Here is a 21,653-nt window from a genome sequence, read left to right on the forward strand (position 1 = left end):
AGCTAACAGCAACAGTGAAGACTAGCTATTGCATCACTAGTTTTTTTTGTCCAATACAACTGTTGGATCAGTCTGTAATACAAAATAAATGTAATACAAAAATTATCTGAGTACGGGTGAGGATTCTTTTTAGTGTTTTGTTTCATCTTTTGTTTTTGATATTTTGTATAGAATAACGTGTATGCAGAGAGGACTTTGAGAATGAGCGAGTGTTAACATGAGTTTTGTGTGGGTTACCTTTTCCAACTGTTATTTTACCTGCATGGCAGTTGTTCTCCACGGGATAGGCTGATGAAACACCTATGGGTGTGGATCTTTCATATTCCATCTACAGTTAATTCAAGGATTACATAGTATACTCTGAAATATGTGTTTTTTATGAGAGAATAATGTGATCTGAATTTTTGTACATTGGTTGGCTTGGTGAACCCATGCATAAACTGTATGCTCTACAGTAGGTTACCCATTCGCTGTTTGACAACAGAGGGAATTGGGGTTTATGGCTGCAGGGGCAGTATTGAGTAGCTTGGATGAAAGGTGCCCATTTCAAACGGCCTCGTACTCAATTCTTGCTCGTACAATATTTATATTATTACTACTATTGGATAGAAAACACTCTCAAGTTTCTAAAACCGTTTGAATTATATCTGTGAGTAAAACAGAACTCATTTTGTAGCAAACTGTCACGTTCCTGACCTGTTTTCTGTTGTTTTTGTTTTTAGTTGGTCAGGGCGTGAGTTGGGGTGGGTATTCTATGTGTTGTGTTTCTATGTTGGGTTTAATGTGTTGCCTGATATGGTTCTCAATTAGAGGCAGGTGTGTGACGTTTCCTCTGATTGAGAACCATATTTAAGGTAGGCTGTTCTCACTGTTTGTTTGTGGGTGGTTGTCTTCCGTGTCCGTATATGTTACCACACGGGACTGTTTCGTTTTGTCTAAGTCTGTTCCTGTTCTTCGTTTCATGTAAGTTCTCAAGTTCAGGTCTGTTGAGTTCGTTTTGTTATTTTGTAATTTAAAGTGTGCTTCGTGTTTCGTCTTTGTTTAAATAAATCATTATGTCAACATACCTCGCTGCGTGTCTGTCCGATCCATGCTCCTCCTCGTCTGAGGAGGAGAACGAATATGACGATCATTACACAAACTTCCTGTCAGAAAGTGAAAAATCTGAAATCGAGGCTCTGTTCCAGGGCCTCCCTATTAATCTGCTTGAAATCTATTAGTATACATGCACTTCATACGCCTTCCACTAGATGTCATTAGGCAGTTAGAGAAGAAATGGAGTATATAGCTGTTTCTATGGTCAAAAGAGAGGTCATGGAATGACATGACCCCAATTTCCTCTGTTCAGGAAGGCACAGGAAGTACATCAGCAATGGCTTCTGAAAAGCTTTCGTTATAGATGGCTAATATCTCCGGCTTTGATTTTATTTGATAAATGTGACAATATCATCGTAAAGTATGTTTTTTCAATATAGTTTAATCAGATTATTGAAATTTTTGGGGGAGTTTTGGCGTGTTCCGTTCTCTGCGTTTGGTGACGATGGACAGCTTAGCGCCACTTGGCTAGTTTTGCTTGCTAATTCGAGAGGGAAAAAGGACATTCTAAAACCAAACAACGATTGTTCTGGACGAAGGACCCCTTGTACAACATTCTGATGGAAGATCATCAAAAGTAGGACCCATTTATGATATTTCATATATCTGTCGAAAATGTTTACTTTTAGTTTCCGCCCAGATTTTGGGCGCTCTCTCGCTATAACGTAAGCTGCATGTCGTACTAAAGTTATTTTTAGAATTCTAACACGGCGATTGCATTAAGAACTAGTGTATCTATCATTTGCTGTACAACAAGTATTTTTTTGTAACGTTTATGATTAGTTATTTGGTCAGAATAGGTGAGTGTCAGAAATATATCCGGAGATTCTGGAAAATATTTGCTACGTTTTCACAATGTATAACCATGGATTTCAGCTCTAAATATGCACATTTTCGAACAAACCATATATGTATTGTGTAATATGGTGTTATAGGACTGTCATCTGATGAAGTTTATAAAGGTTAGTGAAATAATTAATATCTTTTGCTGGTTTTGTCGCTATCGCTACTGTTGCCTTGAATCAATGTAGCTGTGTGGTTGGCTATTGTAGTAAGCTAATATAATGCTTTATTGTGTTTTCGCTGTAAAACACTTAAAGAATCGGAAATATTGGCTAGATTCACAAGATGTTTGTCTTTCATTAGCTGTACACCATGTATTTTTCATAAATGTTTTATAATGAGTATTTAGTTATTTCAATTTGGTCTCTGTAATTACTCTGGCTGCTTCGGTGCATTTTGTGACGGTAGCTGTGATGGTAGCAGCAATGTAAAACTATGATTTATACCTCAAATATGCACATTTTTCGAACAAAACATAGATTTATTGTATAACGTGTTATAAGACTGTCATCTGATGAAGTTGTTTCTTGGTTAGTTTGGTTGGTTCTTGGTTAGTTTGGTTGGTTATGTGCAAGCTACCTGTGCTGTGAAAAATGTCTGTGCTTTTTTCTATTTGGTGGTGAGCTAACATAAATATACGTGGTGTTTTCGCTGTAAAACATTTTAAAAATCGGACAGGTTGGCTGGATTCACAAGATGTTTATCTTTCATTTGCTGTATTGGACTTGTTAATGTGTGAAAGTTAAATATTTCTAAAAAAAAATATTTTGAATTTCGCGCCCTGCACTTGGACGGGCTGTTGTCATATTGAGCCCGACACCGGCCTGCAGCCATAAAAGGTTAATAAAATTTAAATAGTAACTCAGTCAGGGTCTCAACTTACTGCGGAGAGTTACAATAGTAGAATACAGTTTCTAAATGTGGTTGTGCATCAGCAGATCTTGTTATGTTAGTCACTCATTGAGCCCATGTCAGCTGAAAATATATACACTACCGCTCAAAAGTTTTAGAAGCTCTACTCATTCAAGGGTTTTTCTTAATTTTTTATATTTTCTACATTGTAGAATAGTAGTGAAGACATCAAAACTATGAAATAACACATATGGAATCATATAGTAAGCAAAAAAAGTGTTAAACAAAGATTTGAGATTCTTCAAGTAGCCACCCTTTGCCTTGATGACAGCTGTGCACACACTTGGCATTCTCTCAACCAGCTTCATGAGGTAGTCACCTGGAATGCATTACAATGAACAGGTGTGCCTTGTTAAAAGTTAATTTGTGGATTTGCTTTCCTTCTTAATGTGTTTGAGCCCATCGGTTGTGTTGTGACAAGGCAGGGTGGTATACAGAAGATTTGGTAAAAGACCAAGTCCATATTATGTCAAGAAAGCTCAAATAAGCAAAGAGAAATGACAGTCTATCATTACTTTAAGACATGAAGGTCAGTCAATATGGAAAGTTTCTTCATGTGCAGTCACAAAAACCATCAAGCTCTATGATGAAACTGGCTCTCATGAGGACCGCCACAGGAATGGAAGACCCAGAGTTACCTTTGATTTAACTTAAGCACATTAAGCCATTGTATTCATTGAGCTCCTTACTTTGTGATCTACAGAAGCTAAAACCTTCATGTTGCTTCCCATTTATGCTTCCTTTTTATTGAAACTGTAATAATAACATCGTAAGAACCGTGTGATAAATTATATATTTGTATAATTCCTGTTGTAGCGTGATCTGTTTCGATGACCTTGTACCAAGTTGAGGTCTGCTTTGACTACCTTATCCAACAATAATCACTTTGTTACATGTTATTAATGATTAATTATGACAGAATAATGAAATATGATCTGGATTTCTGTGCATTTGTTGGCTTTCCCTGTGAAATCATAAAACATCTTTCTGACCATAAAATAATTGCGACATACTCACCAACACCTGATGCCTCATCTTCCTCCCCATGTAGAAGAGCTGTAGAAGACAACATTAAACACATATATTCCTACTGTATCTACTTGTATCTATTGAAGATTGTCATCTTCAATAGTTGTCCTTATTTCCTCAGAACAGCCTCAATTTGTCAGGTGATGGACTCTACAAGGTGCCAAGTGTTCCACAGGGATGCTGGCCCAGGTTGACAACAATGCTTCCCACAACTGTCCTAATGTGTTCTTAATATGTTGTACACTCAGTGTATAATAACTATTGTTTACCCCCTTGCACATTTTATGTTCCTGATAGAGGCAACCAGGTTTTTGTCTAAAATGTCCTAGTAGAAGGTACTGAGGAGTTCATGACGTCATTGACCCTTTATACTCGTGGGAATTGTCCTATATGGATAGGGATAAATTGAAATGTTATGGGAAAATGATTAGACTAAAGGTGAGGATTTAACAGTTCACCTGACAACAAGACTGAATCCAAACATCCCACTGGACACACACTGGTTGAATCAATGTTGTTTCCACATCATTTCAATGAAATTACGACGAACCAACATGGAGAAGACGTTGAAATGTTCCCAGTGAGATTACTCTGTTGATTTGATGTGCTTTTTACATTTACTATACTTTTCTAAATCTGAAATACTCTGGATACATTCAGTAACATAAGAATGTTATTGGAAATGCGGGTAGGTGCAACATGAGACAAAAACATTGCAAGGGTTTGAGTGAGAGGTCTATCTGGTGTTTCCAAGTGGCAACAACCCTCTCCAAAATGTCCATGGTTCCTAAGTGACGTCATTGCATTTTTATGACTCAAAGAAGAGTCATCAACAATAAGGTGATTTTTTTCTCTCCTATCTGGTCTGTTGAGGAACTAGAACAAGCACACTTGTAGTTGTTTTGTTTGGAACACAGCCCTGCATCCCCGCCTTCACACAATAACTGTTTACGCAATTCAAAAACAGCCCATGATAAATCACAATCTGTGTCAGGTGGGCTTCATTTAAAAGCTTGTTCTATTGCCAACATGACAAGCTAAATGATAAAATACGATCTTAGTGTTGGGCTTTCACAAGGCAATTCAGAGAAGCAGATCGTAATTTTGGTTTGCATAGAATGGAGTCATGAGTGCATTCAGATGCGTTGTCCGCGGTAAAACAGATTCAAAAACGTTGACATGAGTTTTATGATATGGAAATGTGAAGTGCACATTTGGACACATGGATGTTTGGCTTGCTTGTAAGACATCAAAGTGGTATTTATTATAATCCTCAACGTCTCCTCTTTCAAAACATATTGAGTCCTCTTAATTTACAGCATTTCCCTCACTCTGACCCAAAAATGTACAAAAGTTGCCCAATTAGCAGGAGGTAAACGTCTTGTCTTGCACGGAGCTCCAATTCAGAACGGCTGTCAGTCAATACCCATACAGAGCTGTAAAGCGGAGACCCTGAGCTCTGATGTCATGTATAGCATGTTACTGTACAGCCACTGCATTCCAATGTAGGTGTTTATCAGCGCCCAAGTCTTCCATATTCAACCTGTGTATAGGTACGATTGTAAAGGGCTAGGCAATAATGCCCGATGGGCTGTAGTATATGGTCTGAGCAGTAAACCTGTATAACAGTTAAATAATCTAGAAACGGACATAATAGACAGGTATAAAAGCACAACAGTAGTACTCACATGGAGGATCACTTCTGTTCATCTTCATCCTTGCACTTGAAATAGCTGCAGTCTGTACTGTAGTTTGCCAGCTCCAGTGGTTTTATGCTGAGCACGGTATTGATTTAATGACTTCATCTATTCTAGACTCTCATAAGGAGGTGCATTTCCAGTAAAGGGTGTGGCAGTGTAGCTTTGGTACCAGTCTATTTAGCTAACATTACATATTAATGGGTGGGTCTAATCCTGAATGCTGATTTATTAAAACCAATTCCACGTGTTACCACCGGCTAAATCTGTAACATTCAAATTACTTTTTACCCTGTTCCATCTGACTTTTTTTTATTGCCTGCCATCATTCCTTTGTCTTCAGAAAAGCAAATGGAACGGGTTTTACTCTGGGCACCTTATTCATCCAAGCTACTCAATTCTGCCCCCTTGTCACCAAGAAGTTAACCAGGTGCGCATAATAACATGCTGCTTATCTCTCAAACACTACAGATTTCTCACATGAACAACAGTGTCCTGACGAGTGAGAATTAGCTCATTGTTATGTATGTATCCAAATAAATGTCTCAAGAAAACAACTGCAAACGCAGCTACTTTGCCTTTTTGACGCGACTATAAGTTAGCCGTAGGTTTGCTAGCTAGCAAGCATGGGATAAGAATGTTGCCAGCCAGTACGGCAATTGAACATTTAGAACGAACGACTGAGTTGCCATCCATAGAAACAGAACAAAGCCATAGAACAAACGTCCAGCTGGCTTGGGTAGCAACCCTAGATTTGTGTCGGGACTATATCTTGTGGAAAGATAAAATAGTATGAATAAATGAATCAAAATAAAGTTAATGAAAATATATGAATCAAAATGTGAACATGTTGGTAACCAGTTGTATAAAAGTGATAATACCCTCGAAGCTGGTGTTTGGAGGATATACAGGCATGGTTTACCGGTCCTCGACTTTGTCTTGGGCTTAACAACACCCGTGCCTCCAAACAATAGCTTCTTGGTCATTATCACTTAGTATACCCTTGTAAAAAAAAAAAATTGCTCGGCAACCAGACACCAACGAGTTCCATGGAGCAAAAAAAAACTGATATAGTACCAATATTTGCATATCCTTTGTGATTGGAGAATGGCTGTGACGGTTATCGATTCAGGATCAAGTACTCTGATCTCTTCAAGGGCATTAATACTATACTAATAATAGTCGATTGATCCACCTGTGTCAATCTAAGTAACGTAATAAAAAATATCTCCCCCAGGTCTCGTCCTTTGTATTATTTAGAGGTTTAGACCTCTCTGTTTTGTTTGGGTGGAGAAAATAAAAAACCCTATTACGTATTCCTGTGCGTGTCTCCAATCTTTAGACAACGTGACAGAATAACCAACCCATCTAATGGAGACAGCGGGAAAGGCCGAGCTGGAGACCATCGCAGGGACAGTCCAGCATCACGAGGACTGTCTATCCAGACTCGGCAGCTCCATGGACAGCGTGCTGGCAACCATCCTGCGTCGTGAGGGGAGTGTGCAGTCTCCAGCACCGGTTCCGGCACCAGCCCCCACACCACTACCAGCCTCCGTCCCATCTGAGCCGGCCCGCTGAATACCCTTGTCCCTCCCTGAGCGCTTTGACGGTACGCCAGCGAGATGCAAGGGATTCCTTCTGCAATGCAACCTGTACCTCACTCGCTACGACGAGGCTGTCTCCAGGAGAGACAGGGTTTCCACTGTCATCTCGGCACTGACCGGATGAGCCCTAAACTGGTCTGGGAAATGGGAGGACCCGAGGTCGAGTCCTACGAGTACTTCATCCTCCTCTTCTGCTCGGTGTTTGATCATGTTGTGGAGAGCCAAGAGGGGGATGAGTGCCTACTCCGACTACGCCAGGAATCTAGGACTGCCTCAGTGGTTTCCCTGGAGTTCCTGACCATCGCAGCCTCCATCGGATGGAATGAGTCGGCTCTGGTCACCGTGTTCCGCAGCGGACTGCAGGAGGAGGTACAGATTAAATTAGCCTGCTCTGATGACAACCTGGCACTCGACCAGCTCAACAGCATCGCGATTCATTTGGACAACCTCCTGCGGTCCCGACGAAGACATGCGCAGAATCCGGAGCTTATGGCTACATCTGCTCTGTGGCCAGAGCCGATGGAGGTGGGCTCTGCACATTTGCCCGAAGCAGAGCGTAGGAGAAGGAGGAGGAATCTTGGCCTCGGCTCCTATTGTGGAGAAAGGGGTCATTTCTCCCCGAACTGCCCTCTATCCACAAAAAGGCGAGGAGGTGACAAGCCAGGGAATTCTCCTGCACCAACCCAGGAGTGTCAGTGGAGGTGTCTGGCGGTGTCTGTCAACACCAACATGGTGGAAAGTCCAGACCACGCCCCTCAAGTGGAGTTACCGGAGGAATACTAGGATCTGCACCGGGTTTTCTCTAAGACCCAGGCTACATGCCTGCCTCCTCATCGCCCCTGGGACTGTGCCATTGACCTGCTGTCTGACGCAGCCCTTCGGGGTGGAAACATCTATCCTCTCTCCTATGCGGAGACCGAGGCAATAGAGACCTACGTACCGGAGAGCCTCCACCAGAGTTTTATCTGCCCCTCTACGCCCCAGTCTCCCTCAAGCTTCTTCTTTGTTAAAAGAAAAGATGGGGGACTGCGCCCCTGCATTGATTATCAAACTCTGAATGAAGTCACCATCAAGTTCAGCTATCCTTTACCCCTCATCCCAAACATTATCAAACAAATGCACGGGGTGCAGTACTTCACAAAACTGGACATGAGGAGCGCCAACAATCTGGTGCACATTAGTTCAGGTGACAAATGGAAAATGGCCTTTTCCACAACCATGGGTCATTACTAGTATCCCGTGATGCCTTTTGGACTATCTAAGCTCTTTCAGTCTTCCAGGCCTTTCTCAACAAGGTTTTTCGGGACATGCTGGGACGGGGCGTAGTGGTCTATTCTACTGACCGCGCCCAGCATGTCTAGTTAGTCAGGTCTGTGCTGGGAAGACTGTTGGTGTATGATCTATATGTTAAACAAGAGAAGTGTTTGTTTTTCCAGCAGTACGGGTCCTTTTTGGGCTACCTCATATCCACTGAGGAAGTGGAGATGGAGGAGCAATGTGTCGGCGTAGTCAGGTCATGGCCCATCCCCAACTCCGTGAAAGCATTCCAGCAATTCCTGGATTTCGCCAACTATTTCAGGACTTTCATCCAGGGCTTCAGCACGGCAGTTGCGCCTCTTACCTCCCTGCTGAAAGGAGGTCCCCGGCAGCTTCGTTAGACGGTGGAGGCGGAGAGGGCGTTCGAGACACTGAAGGCACGCTTCACCACTGCTCCCGTGCTGGCACAACCCGACCCCTCACTTCCCTTCATCGTCGAGGTGGATGCCTCCGAAGTAGGAGTCGGGCTGCCCAGCGCACCGGAAACCCTCCAAAGCTACGGCCCTGTGCCTTCTACTCCAAGCAGCTGAGCCCCGCCAAGAGGAACCATGTCGAGAACCGGGACTCTTGACAGTCAAGAAGGCTCTGAAGGTGTGGAGGCACAGGCTGGAGGGGTCGAAACACCCTTTCCTGGTGTGGATGAACCACCGCAACCTGTAACACATCAGGCCAGCGAAAAGTCTAAACCCAAGACAGGCCAGGGGGCTCTTTTCTTTGCCAGGTTCAAATTCACAATTTCTTATAGGCCAGGCTTGAAGAACATGAAGGCGGACGTCCTGTCTCGCTTCTATGACATAGAAAGGAGAGAGGGAGAGACCCCATCATCCCTCCGTTCCGTATCATCGCGCCAGTGTTGTGGGACGTGGACTCTGATATACGGCAGGCCCTGCGCACGGAACCCACACCTGCACAATGCCCGGAGAATATGTGCCCACAGGTATGCGGGACCGCCTGCCTGAGCGCACACTGCGCTTGTGTTGTGTCATCCTGGGAAAAGCCATTCCATCGCCTGCCTGATGGAGAGGTACTGGTGGCCCACCTTGGCTAGGGACTGCCGGGTTTACATCTCTTCCTGCTCCATCTATGTCCAGTCTAAGACACCCATACACCTCCCGTATGGAAATCTCCTTCCTCTGCTGGTTCCACAATGACCCTGGTCTCACCTCTCGGTGAACTTTGTCACTGACCTTCCCTCTTCCCAGGGGAACACCACCATTCTCGTCATTGTGGACCAGTTTTTCAAAGCTTGTCGCCTCCTTCCTCTGCCTGGGCTCCCGTCGGCCATGCAAACTGCGGAGGCTCTTTTTTACGCATGTCTTCCGGCACTACAGGATCCCGGAGGACATTGTGTTAGACCATGGCCCTCAGTTCACCTCACGTGTGTGGAAAGCGTTCATGGAATGCCTGGGGGTCACGTCAGTCTCACCTCTTGGTTCCGTCCTCAAGCTAATGGGCCGGCGGAGAGGGTCAGTCATGAGGTCGGCCGGTTCTTTATGGGTTACTGTCAGGACCAGCTGGGGGAGTGGGCGGAATATCAACCTTGGGCTGAGTACGCGCAGAACTCCCTCCGCCACTCCTCAACTAACCTCACTCCTTTCCAGTGTGTGTTGGGGTATCAGCAGGCCCGGGCACCTTGGCATCCGAGCCAGACCGAGGCCCCTGTGGTGGACAAGTGGTTTCGGCATGCGGAGGAGACCTGGACCGCTGGCAGCACACTTGTCTCCAGTGGGCTGTGCATCAGCACAAGGAATAGGCCGACAGCCACCGCAGTGAGACGCCTATCTTCTCTCCAGATGACCAGGTCTGGCTCTCCACCCAGAACCTGCCCCACCGCCTGCCCTGCCGGAAGCTGAGCTTGCGGTTTGTGGGGCCGTTTAATGTCTTAAGGAGGCTTAATGAGGTAACGTACCGTTTGCAACTCCCTGCTGATTATTGCATTAACCCGACTTTTCATGTACATCTCCTCGGGCCACTAGTGCCTGGTCCCCTCGCTGAGGCTGGTCCCAGTGACGCTCCGCCTCGTCCTCTGGACATTGAGGGAGGTCCGGCGTACTTGGATTCGAGGTGTCAGGCGTCTCCAATACCTCATCGACTGAGAAGTGTACGGCCCAGAGGAGCCGTGCTGGGTTCCTGCGGTGGACATCCTGAGCGCTTCACTGACCAGGGATTTTCACCTTCGGCGCCCTGACCGACCGGCACCGCATCCCTGGGGTCGTCCCCGAGACCGGTGTCGTCCCCCTGCTAGTGCAGAGCGTCGGGGGCGGGAGTGGGCGGTATTGTCACGGATCCCCCCGGTACTGCTGCTCATACCAATCACCAGCTCCAGGAGATGTACTTCACTGAACTGGATTCATTACCACCGACCCCGGACTGTCTTGTCATTACGCACACCTGGTTCACATTCCGCCTGATTAGTATGTTATATATGTGCCCTCTGTTACCATGTCCGTTGGTCCTGTGAGTACCTGTGTTAATTGTATCGGCTTCCATGCTACGTGTATTTGTGCACTTGTTTTACAGGTCTCGTCCCGTGTATTATTTAGAGGTTTACACCTCGCTCTTTTGCTTGGGTGTAGAAAATAAAAACCCTATTACGTATTCCTGCACCTGTCTCCAATATTTAGACAACGTGACAACCTACGCCGTGTGTTAAATGTTAGAATTTCTGATAAACAACTATATTGTATACATTAGCAATATTTTTTGGTCACAACAATATAAATATAATAATAATAATAATAAACTGTTACCTGCTGATCATGCTCTATTTGAACTACATTTTGCTTACATTATTTTGCAGAAAAACCTTTATTGATCTTAAATCATTATTGAAGACATGTAAAACTAAGTATATGTTTTTTTTCTAGAGTTCACAAAATGATTCTGATTGAAGTGTATGTACCTAGTATGGTGTATATGTACAATACACACGTTAATCTGTCTTCTAAAAACATATTGATGAGTTAGTTAATTAAGATGCTGAGTATGAAAAGGGTCTTCTATAGAAATAGGTCAGGCCTCTTGCTTAATTGTACAAAGCAGATCATTTAATCAATGTTCTTACTGGTCCTAGACTATGGCGAAATCATCTTTATGAATGCAGGTGTCACTTCATTAAAGCCATTAGATGCATTTGACCATAGAGAACTTTGTATTATTATGGGTACAGGTTCAGTACACATCACTGCATTCTCTATCATAAAGTAGGCTGACCCTCTTTGAGGTGACGTAGGTCAATAATTTTCTCTCTTTGCCTTTATAAAGCTCTTTGACATACTGTAAACTCCATCTGTAGGTAAGATCTACAAAAACCATTAGACGTACGAGTTGGAGTTATCATCACAGTCTCAGGGATGGCTATCTCTGAAAATTACTTTGGTCTGTACAGTTAGGTAAATCAGCTCTTTGCACCTTACTTGTGGAATAATCTCCAAGCTTCTCTAAACATTTATGTTTTGGTGCCTATTTTTAATTTTAATTTGACCTCTGTTTAACTAGGCAAGTCAGATAAGAAAAAATATTATTTACAATGACAATTTAAGCCAGACAAAACCGGCAAACCCGGACGACACTGGGCCAATTGTGCACCGCCCTATGGGACTCCCAATCACGGCCGGATGTGATACAGCCTGAAATCGAACCAGTGCCTGTAGTGACATCTCTGGCACTGAGATGCAGTGCCTTAGGCCGCTGAACCATTCGGGAGCCCTCTAGTGTCACGCCCTGGCCATAGAGAGGTTTTTATTCTCTATTTTGGTTAGGCTAGGGTGTGACTAGGGTGGGCATTCTATGTTTTGTTATCTATGATTTTGTATTTCTATGTTTTGGACGGGCATGGTTCTCAATCAGGGACAGCTGTCTATCGTTGTCTCTAATTGGGAACCATACTTAGGTAGCACTTTTTCCCTCCTTTCTTTGTGGGATGTTGATTTTGTTTAGGGCACATAGCCTTTGAGCTTCACGGTTTGCTTTTGTAGTGTTTATTGTTTTTGTTCGGCGTCATTTTTGATTAAAATAAAGAAAATGAACGCTCACCACGCTCCACCTTGGTCCTCTCCTTTCAACAGCCGTGACATCTAGGTCAATTCAGATATATTTATTTTATTTATTTAACCTTTATTTAACTAGGCAAGTCAGTTAAGAACAAATTCTTCTTTAAAATTACGTCCCACCCCGGCCAAACTCTACCCCGGACAATGCTGTGCCAATTATGCTCCATCCTATGAATGCACCCAAACTGAATGAGGTCTGTTACAACTACAAAGGTATAAATACCAAATTATCAACTATCTAAGTGTCTACTGTATTTGTCAAAATGTAACTTGTCTGTCGCGTAGCATAATTTTTGTGTCTCTCTGGATTTATTTATTATTTATATATCTATTGTTTATTAACATTTTTTTTATATGTGATAGCTTTATATTGTTTTATACAATGCTCGTGTAACACAATGTTTTTTTTATAAAGCCTATGTCACACTTCCCCATCTGTTGTGAAATGTGACAGAGCTAGAGCAGTGTTTGTCAGACCATGAGATGTCCTGAAAATCGGTCTTCTCGCAACACCGTCTGTAGCATCCGAACAAACTACAAACTATTATGACCCCTTAATGGAAAGATGAGACTCACACGGCGAACAAACTACAAACTATTATGACCCTGTCGTGGAAATGTCCTGTATTACCAACAAACTATTATGACCCTGTCGTGGAAATGTCCTGTATTACCAACAAAACTATTATGACCCTTTCGTGGAAATGTCCTGTATTACCAACAAACTATTATGACCCCCTTCTATAGTAGAAAGAATGAAGACTCACACGGCGAACAAATGATGTTCTCCGTTTTGCTCTACGACCTCCACAAGCGTCTTGGGACTCGTCTGACCTTGGTACAGCTGATCTGCCAACTTCTGTCTGTAGCGTCCGAACAGTTTGGCTACACACTAATATCACCTCTCAAATCAAATCAAATGTATTGGTCACATACACATGGTTAGCAGATGTTATTGCGGGGTAGTGGAATGCTTGTGCTTCTAGTTCCGACCATGCAGTAATATCTAACGAGTAATCTACCCTCTGAACAGGTGCATGTTGGTAGGATTGCTCTAGGACGCACACAGGCCTCACACACCTCATCTGAATGTCCCCCGGTATCAGTTGAAATAATTAATAGAAGTATATATGGAGACTGTTTAGTTCCAAAACTAAGGGGTTAAATACAAGTAAAACAAAATCTTAACAAAATTTTTCTGATCTTTCTCAGATATAGGACAGACACTTCAGAACAAACTTCATTTAGATTTTTGAGATCCATGTAGTGAATCAGTTATGCGATGCCTATGTATGGGCTAATCATTTATTTTCATTTTTTTGGTATACTTCAACGGTTTTTAAAATTCAAAATCAAATGAATGATAGTCTTAAAAAATGTCATACAGCTTAGTAGATAACTATCTCATTATAAGAACACAATAACAACTATGTCATCATAACAACACAATAACAACTATGTCATCATAACAACACAATAACAACTATGTCATCATAATAACACAATAACAACTATGTTCCATAACACACAATACAACTATGTCTCATAATAACACAAAATAACTATGTCATCATAATAACACACAATAACAACAATGTCATCATAACAACACAATAACAACTATGTCATCATAATAACACAATAACAACTATGTCATCATAATAACACAATAACAACTATGTCATCATAATAACACAATAAAAACTATGTCATCATAACATCTCAGGTCTCTCTCTGGTTGGAAGGTATCAGAACATGTCTCACCTTCATGTCAGGTGGGGTTTCTAGCTGTTGTTTGGTCCTCTAAAAGACCACACATACGCTCTACAGTGACCTCTAAAAGACCACACATACACTCTACAGTGACCTCTAAAAGACCACACATACGCTCTACAGTGAACTCTAAAAGACCACACATATGCTCTACAGTGACCTCTAAATGACCACACATACGCTCTACAGTCACCTCTAAATGACCACACATACGCTCTACAGTGAACTCTAAAAGACCACACATACGCTTACAGTGACCTCTATAATGACCACACATACACTCTACAGTGACCTCTAAAAGACCACACATACGCTCTACAGTGAACTCTAAAAGACCACACATACTCTCTACAGTGACCTCTAAATGACCACACATACACTCTACAGTGACCTCTAAAAGACCACACATACACTCTACAGTGACTTCTAAAAGACCACACATACGCTCTACAGTGACCTCTAAAAGACCACACATACGCTCTACAGTGAACTCTAAAAGAGCACACATACACTCTACAGTGACCTCTAAATGACCACACATACACTCTACAGTGACCTCTAAAAGACCACACATACGCTCTACAGTGACCTCTAAAAGACCAGAAAGAGGGGAAGTGTCTAAAACAACAGCTTGTTTACAAGAAAAGGTCCCTCAGACTCTGGTCTGTGCAGCCAGGGCTTCCCTATCTGTCTGCTCCTCAAGACAGGAGCACTGTTTCTGGGACCCTTTTTGGCTCACAAGTGCCCGACCAAATTAACAGGGTCACAGAAATTGGGCGTTATAGGACAGAAAGGGGCACACCTCTCCACGCCCATGAGCAAAAGCTGAAGAATTTAGGCTATTTCTTTACATTTTAAAACTTATGTCATCCTAATTAGCACACAAAAAGACCTGAAATCATAGCTGGTCTGCAGTATTGCTTATTGTCCTGTAGATGGTGCTGATTCAGAAGAAGGGGAGTGAATAGAGGAAGAGGGAGGTGGTGGACAGAATAGGCGGTGGTGTTTTCTAAAAGGTCCACACTTCTGAAGGAGGATCTCAGTTACATTGTCTTGATTACCTGAGTCCTCCACTGAGGGAGTTTGATTAACATGAACCGTGGTGCACAGGGCTTTTGCCCGTTACGTGAACAGATAAAATAGAACAGTAATCTACTCTGCTCAGTCATGTTAACGTCGTTCAAAAACATACAACATCTCTATTCCATAAAACATGTTAGAATTTCTAACTACAATTCAATGGTAATGCACATGTTTTTGTTAAAAGCGATCACTTTTTCTTGTGAGTATAAAGAATCCTTCTCGTCACTCTACGTGCTTGATAAGGATCCGCCCATTTTTGCAATTTTTGCATGAAATAACATGTCCAAATCTAACTGCCTGTAGCTCAGGACATGAAGCATATTCTTGATACCATTTGAAAATAAACATGTTGAAGTTTGTGGAAATGTGAAATGAATGTAGGAGGAAATGACACATTAGATCTGGTAAAAGATAATCATACGTTTAAAAAAATAAAAATTGTACCATCTTTGAAATGCAAGAGAAAGGCTATCATGAAATAGTGGACCCCAGACACAATTTAGACTTTGGTCACTAGACGGCAGCAGTGTACCAGTGGATATCAACCAGGACTGATTGGGCCCCTACGGTTACTCCCTGGGCCTCTCCACAGGGGGTACTTGAGAACTCATGAGACCATAGGTTTACTGGTAAAATCACGAGGGAGTACCTCAGGGCTACTCCAGGCAGAACAAAATATATTTGGTGGTACAGCAACAGAAAAGGTTGAGAACCACTGGCCTTCAAAACACAGACGCATTGCAACAACATAACGCACTGTTCTCATCTATTGTTGTGTTCATGGTCACCTCTAGAGGGACCCAGCAGACCAAAGAGTGTTGCTAGGCAGAAAAATAATTATTCAGGACAGGCAGAGTGAATTCTGATTGGATGACTGGTCACTGTTATCAACCTCCTCCTCACAGCGTTGGCTGTCTTCCCAGATTCAGAAGGTAGACCACAGAATAATGAAATGTGTCTGACAAATTTGTTCTTCAGGATAAAAACTTCAATTCAAACAGCTTTTTAAAAATGGAACTATAGAGTTGTCTTTCCTGGTCCCAGATTAGTTTGTAGTCGTTCCAACGTTATTGCTCTATCACACCCTGATCTGTTTCACCTGTCTTTGTGCTTGTCTCCACCCCCTCCAGGTGTTGTCCATCTTCCCCATTATCCCCAGTGTATTTATACCTGTGTTTTCTGTTTGTCTGTTGCCAGTTCATCTTGTCAAGTCTACCAGTCCCTGATTTCTAGTCCTCCAGGCTTTGACCAGTCTGCCTGTCTTGTCCCTGAGCCTGCTTGCTGTTCTGTAATTTACGGACTCTGCCCTGGATTACTGCCCTTTGCCTGCGCCCTGTTTTGTAAATAAATCTCTGTGATTCGAACTGTCTGCATCTGGGTATTATCTTGAGTTCTGATATGCTCACTATCAAGCCATGACAATGAGTGACAAGGAGTTGGACCGATGGCATAAACAGTCTGACACTCAGGCTATTAGTTTACCAGAAATGTAAGCTTAATCCAGTATTAACTATTGTATAGAATTTATTATACAAGAGACAAAATTCACAAATTCTACAACACAATGGTAAAGTCAAGTCTTAAGTGTAAAACTGACAATGACTCAATAATCCCAGCTTTCTGGGATTGCTAAGAAGTTAAATATTTGTGGGCGAAGCTAGAAAGTTGGCTGACAGAAGTATTACAATGTAAACGTACTTTAATCCAGCATATTTCAAGACATGTCATATGGGGGTGTAGTGAGATAGCCAATGGGCTGGAAGGTTCTCTTCTCATCACTCATCTTGAGAAAAAAAACATGCACTAAAGACTTGAAAGTCAATCTGCCATCATTAACACAATGGAAAAATCTAATGATTTATTATTGAAATATCATGGGTGACAGAGAAAAGCAAATTGGTACATTTTAATTTTAAGGCCATGTGACGAACTCTGATGCAGGCACTAGGGATGGGGGTGTGAGGAGGATCAGTGGAAACAGGATGCACCTGAGCTCCGTTTCAAGTCTCATAGGGAAGGGTCTGAATACATGTGTAAATAAGATATTTCTGTTTATTTTTTTATAGATTTGCTAAAATGTCTAAAAACCTGTTTTCGCTTTGTTATTATGGGGTATTGTATGAAGATTATTGAAAAATGACAAGAAATATAGTTTAGACATTGTTAATGTTGATGTTAATTGTTAATGTTAATGGCTGATTTTTAATGGAATACATACATTGGCGTACAGAGGCCAATTATCAGCAACCATCATTCCTGTGTTCCAATGGCATGTTGTGTTAGCTAATCCAAGTTTAGCATTTTATAAGGCTAACTGATCATTAGAAAACCCTTTTGCAATTATGTTAGCACAGCTGAAAACTGTTGWTCTGATTAAAGAAGCAATAAAACTGGCCTTTAGATTAGTTGAGTTATCTGGAGCATCAGCATTTGTGGGATCGATTACAGGCTCAAAATGGCTAGAAACAAAGACCTTTCTTCTGAAACTCATCAGTCTATTCTTCTAAGAAATTAAGGCTATTCCATGCTAGAAATTTCCAAGATACTGAAGCTCTCGTACAACACTGTGTACTACTCCCGTCATAGAACAGAGCAAACTGTCTCTAACCAGAATAGAAAGAGAAGTGGGAGGCCCCAATGCACAACTGAGTGAGAAGACATGTACCCGCAAAACACCAGTCTCAACATCAACAGTGAAGAGGCGACTCCGGGATGCTGGTTTCTAGGCAGAGTTGCAAAGAAAAAGCCATATCTCAGACGGGCCCAAAAAAATAAAAGATGGGCAAAAGACACTGGACAGAGGAACTCTGCCTAGAAGGCCAGCATCCCGGAGTCGCCTTTTTGCTGTCGACGTTGAGACTGGTGTTTTGCGGGTACTATTTAATGACGCTGCCAGTACAGTACTCTAATCAACAATAGAGTACTCTAATCAACAGTACAGTACTCTAATCAACGTCAACACAATCAAATCATTACCAGTGGAATCACCAGGATTTTATCTCCCTTATCTATTGGTATTTCTAACCCATCAACATTAAGCCTGTATATACTGCAAATATATCTATTGGTATTTCTAACCCATCAACATTAAGCCTGTATANTCAACATTAAGCCTGTATATACTGCAAATATATCTATTGGTATTTCTAACCCATCAACATTAAGCCTGTATATACTGCAAATATATCTATTGGTACTTCTAACTAATCAACATTAAGCCTATGTTCACTGCAAATATGCAGTTACTAGAACAGTTCACACTGTCAGATATAGTGATGTCCTTGCAAATGGTGGAATATTGCTTGTAAATGTGGCTGCCATGGTGGCTGGGATATGGGCAACTGGGGAGGCTTGGTTGATACTGAAACGGCTTGGGTTGATAACGAAATGGCTTGGTTTGATACTGAAACTGCTTGGGTTGATACTGAAACAGCTTGGTTTGATACTGAAACGGTTTGGGTTGATACAAAAACATCAAAACCTGTATTTGCTCCTGAATCCACTATATTTTCTTGATTCTTTTTTCGTATCACATCCCTGATATTTATTAATCAGCGCAAATGTTTAACCTTTTCTCCAAGGGACATGTATTTACTTGGGGTGAATATCATATAAGGTTTAGACCACGATGCTACCGTTTTTACCAATGTACTGATAACCCACACAAGCATTTCCTGGGCCCTCTCAAACATCTCACTAGTGTAGTGTTGTCCTCCATTCCCCTCTACCATCTCCTCTATCTCCCCCAGCAGCTCTTTGACCTGATTGCGGTCAGCACTGTTAGCGTTATTGAAAGAGTGGTATCTGCCGCCACATTCAGTGATGAGATCCAGGAGCTCTTCACTCTCATTCAGAAACTGATTCACTGTTCTTCCCCCAACTGATCTTTACCAGTGAACAGCACCATGGTGTACTTTGAGGCTTCTTCTCCAAAGTTCTCCTGGATCCACCTCACAGTGTTCCTCTCCTCTGTGAATCTATCCAACCTGATCACCAGCAGAAACACAAGAGGTCCTGGGACTGACATCTTAATGCACTTGTCTATTTCTCCTTTCATCTTCACTGCATCCACTGATGTGTCAAAGAGCCCTGGGGTGTCGATGACTTCAATCTTCCTCCCATCCACCTTTCCTCTCTTCTTCTTAGTCTCTGCAGTGACAGACACTGGAGACGCCTCTGCTTTAAACACCTCTTTCTCCCCAGGATGGTGTTTCCTGTTGCACTCTTCCCCACTCCAGTCTTACCCACCAGAACAATCCTCAGATCAGAGGGCAGCCCTGAATCTGTGGAAACACACAGGTTTATAAAAATGTCTTTAAAATATAAAATTATAACAGTTAAAGAAAATAATTAACAAGAGCATGATTGCACTACAGGAAATATGTATATACTGTGTTCCAGGAGATTGGTGATTCCATGTAATACCTGCATGGCTACTTTTACTTTGTGGTTGATGGTTGGGCTATTGAGTGGAGACTGAGACAAATAAAACAAGCCAATTGGCCGGTTGACAACATCAGTTAATTATAATATAATTTTATTATATTCTTGTTGATTATCAAGGAAATCACAGACACTGAATACACACTATGACACTAACATTAAATAACTGTTATCTAATAATCAAAGATTGGAATATCACAAGATAAATGGGATGTAGTATACTGTAAAGGACACATACATGACACAATTCATTTTTTTAATTATTCTAATAAAATTGACACAGTTCTATTGAATGCATTTGTAGAAAATGAATACAGACATTTGGAACAGGGATTTTCAAGCCTCTCCTCCGGGACCCCCAGCTGTTCCATGTACTTGTCAACTAGTTATCAAGCCCTTCATTAGGTGAATCAGGTTAGCTAGTTCAGGACTACAACAATATTGTGAAATATCTGGGGGTCCCCGAGGAGAGGTTTGAAAACCACTGATTTAGACCTAAGAATGAATGTAATGATCTTAAGGTCTAAAATGATATATGGTAGCCTACCAGTTCTTTCAGTGGGTGATGCTGCTACCAACATAATCATCCTTTGTCCTATCTACCAGTTATTTTAGTGGGTGATGCTGCCACCAACATATAACACAAGCAAGAGAGTAGAGATAGACCATATCATACCTTTATCGGGCTATTCTAACAGTTTCTTTTCAGTGGGTGATGCTGCTTACCGCGGAAGCTAAGTCATTCCTTACTGTGCCTATCTAGCCTAGTTATTTTAGTGGGTGATGCTGCCACCCAACATTAGGAGTCATGGTGTGTTATCCTACTTAAGCGCGAGTGTATTTCAGTTTGGGTGGGGATGCTGCCATCCTAACATAATCATGTCCTTGTTATGCTATCTTACGGCGTTTCTTTCAGTGTGTGATGCCTGATACCCGTGCATAATCATCCCTTTATCGGCTTCTATAACGCAATTATTTCAGTGTGCTGTATGCTGCTGAGTGAGGGTAGATCGCCAGTACATAGATCATACGGTCGTTTTATAGTCCTATCATACCAGCTTTCTTCTCAGTGGTGTGATGCTTTGCTACAACAGTAATTCATTCTCTGTTAGTCGTCTATGCTACCGAGTTCTTTCAGTTGGGGTGTGTATGCTGCTACCGAACATAATCATGATCCTTTTATCTCTGATTCTACCAGTTATTTCCAGTGGTGACTGTGCTGGCATACACTATAATAATGGTCCGGTTTTCATTCATACGCAGTTCTTTCAGCCTGGTGAGTGCTGCTATTGCGTAAGGGTTAAAATCCTTCATTGGGGCCTTGTATGTTCCTTAGGTGCTACCTGTCTTTCAGTGGGTGGTGATGCTGCCACCAACATAATCATTGCTTGTATCCTATCTACCAGTTCTTTCAGTGGGTGATGCTGCCACCAACATAATCATTCCTTTATCCTATATCTACCAGTTCATTTCAGTGGTGATGCTGGCTACCAACATAATCATACCTTTATCCTATCTACCAGTCGTTTAGTGTTGATGCTGCTACCAACATAATCAGTTCCTTTATCCTATCTACCAGTCTTTCAGTGTTGTGACTGCTGCTACTCAACTAATCATTCGCTTTATCCTATCTACCAGTTCTTTCAGTGTTGTGTGATGCTGCTACCAACATAATCATTCCTTTATCCTATCTACCAGTTCTTTCGTGGATGATGCCTGGCTGACTACAACATAATCATTCCTTTTTCCTATCTCACGCAGTTCTTTCAGTGGATGATGCTGCTACCGAACATTAATCATTCCTA

General features: G+C 42.1%; 1 protein-coding gene across 1 annotated transcript in view; it reads right to left on the minus strand.

Moving 5' to 3' along the window:
• Positions 1-10,434: 10,434 nt before the first annotated feature.
• Positions 10,435-21,653, minus strand: part of LOC112076180 (GTPase IMAP family member 8-like) — a 35,743-nt gene continuing 24,524 nt past the window's right edge. The window contains 6 exon segments of the mRNA XM_070441212.1: positions 10,435-10,589; positions 10,672-10,738; positions 19,050-19,276; positions 19,279-19,591; positions 19,594-19,688; positions 19,797-19,881. Coding sequence (XP_070297313.1) covers positions 10,435-10,589; positions 10,672-10,738; positions 19,050-19,276; positions 19,279-19,591; positions 19,594-19,688; positions 19,797-19,881 — 942 coding nt within the window.

This window comes from Salvelinus sp. IW2-2015, unplaced genomic scaffold (genome assembly GCF_002910315.2).
Source record: "Salvelinus sp. IW2-2015 unplaced genomic scaffold, ASM291031v2 Un_scaffold3612, whole genome shotgun sequence".
Classification (NCBI taxonomy): domain Eukaryota; kingdom Metazoa; phylum Chordata; class Actinopteri; order Salmoniformes; family Salmonidae; genus Salvelinus; species Salvelinus sp. IW2-2015.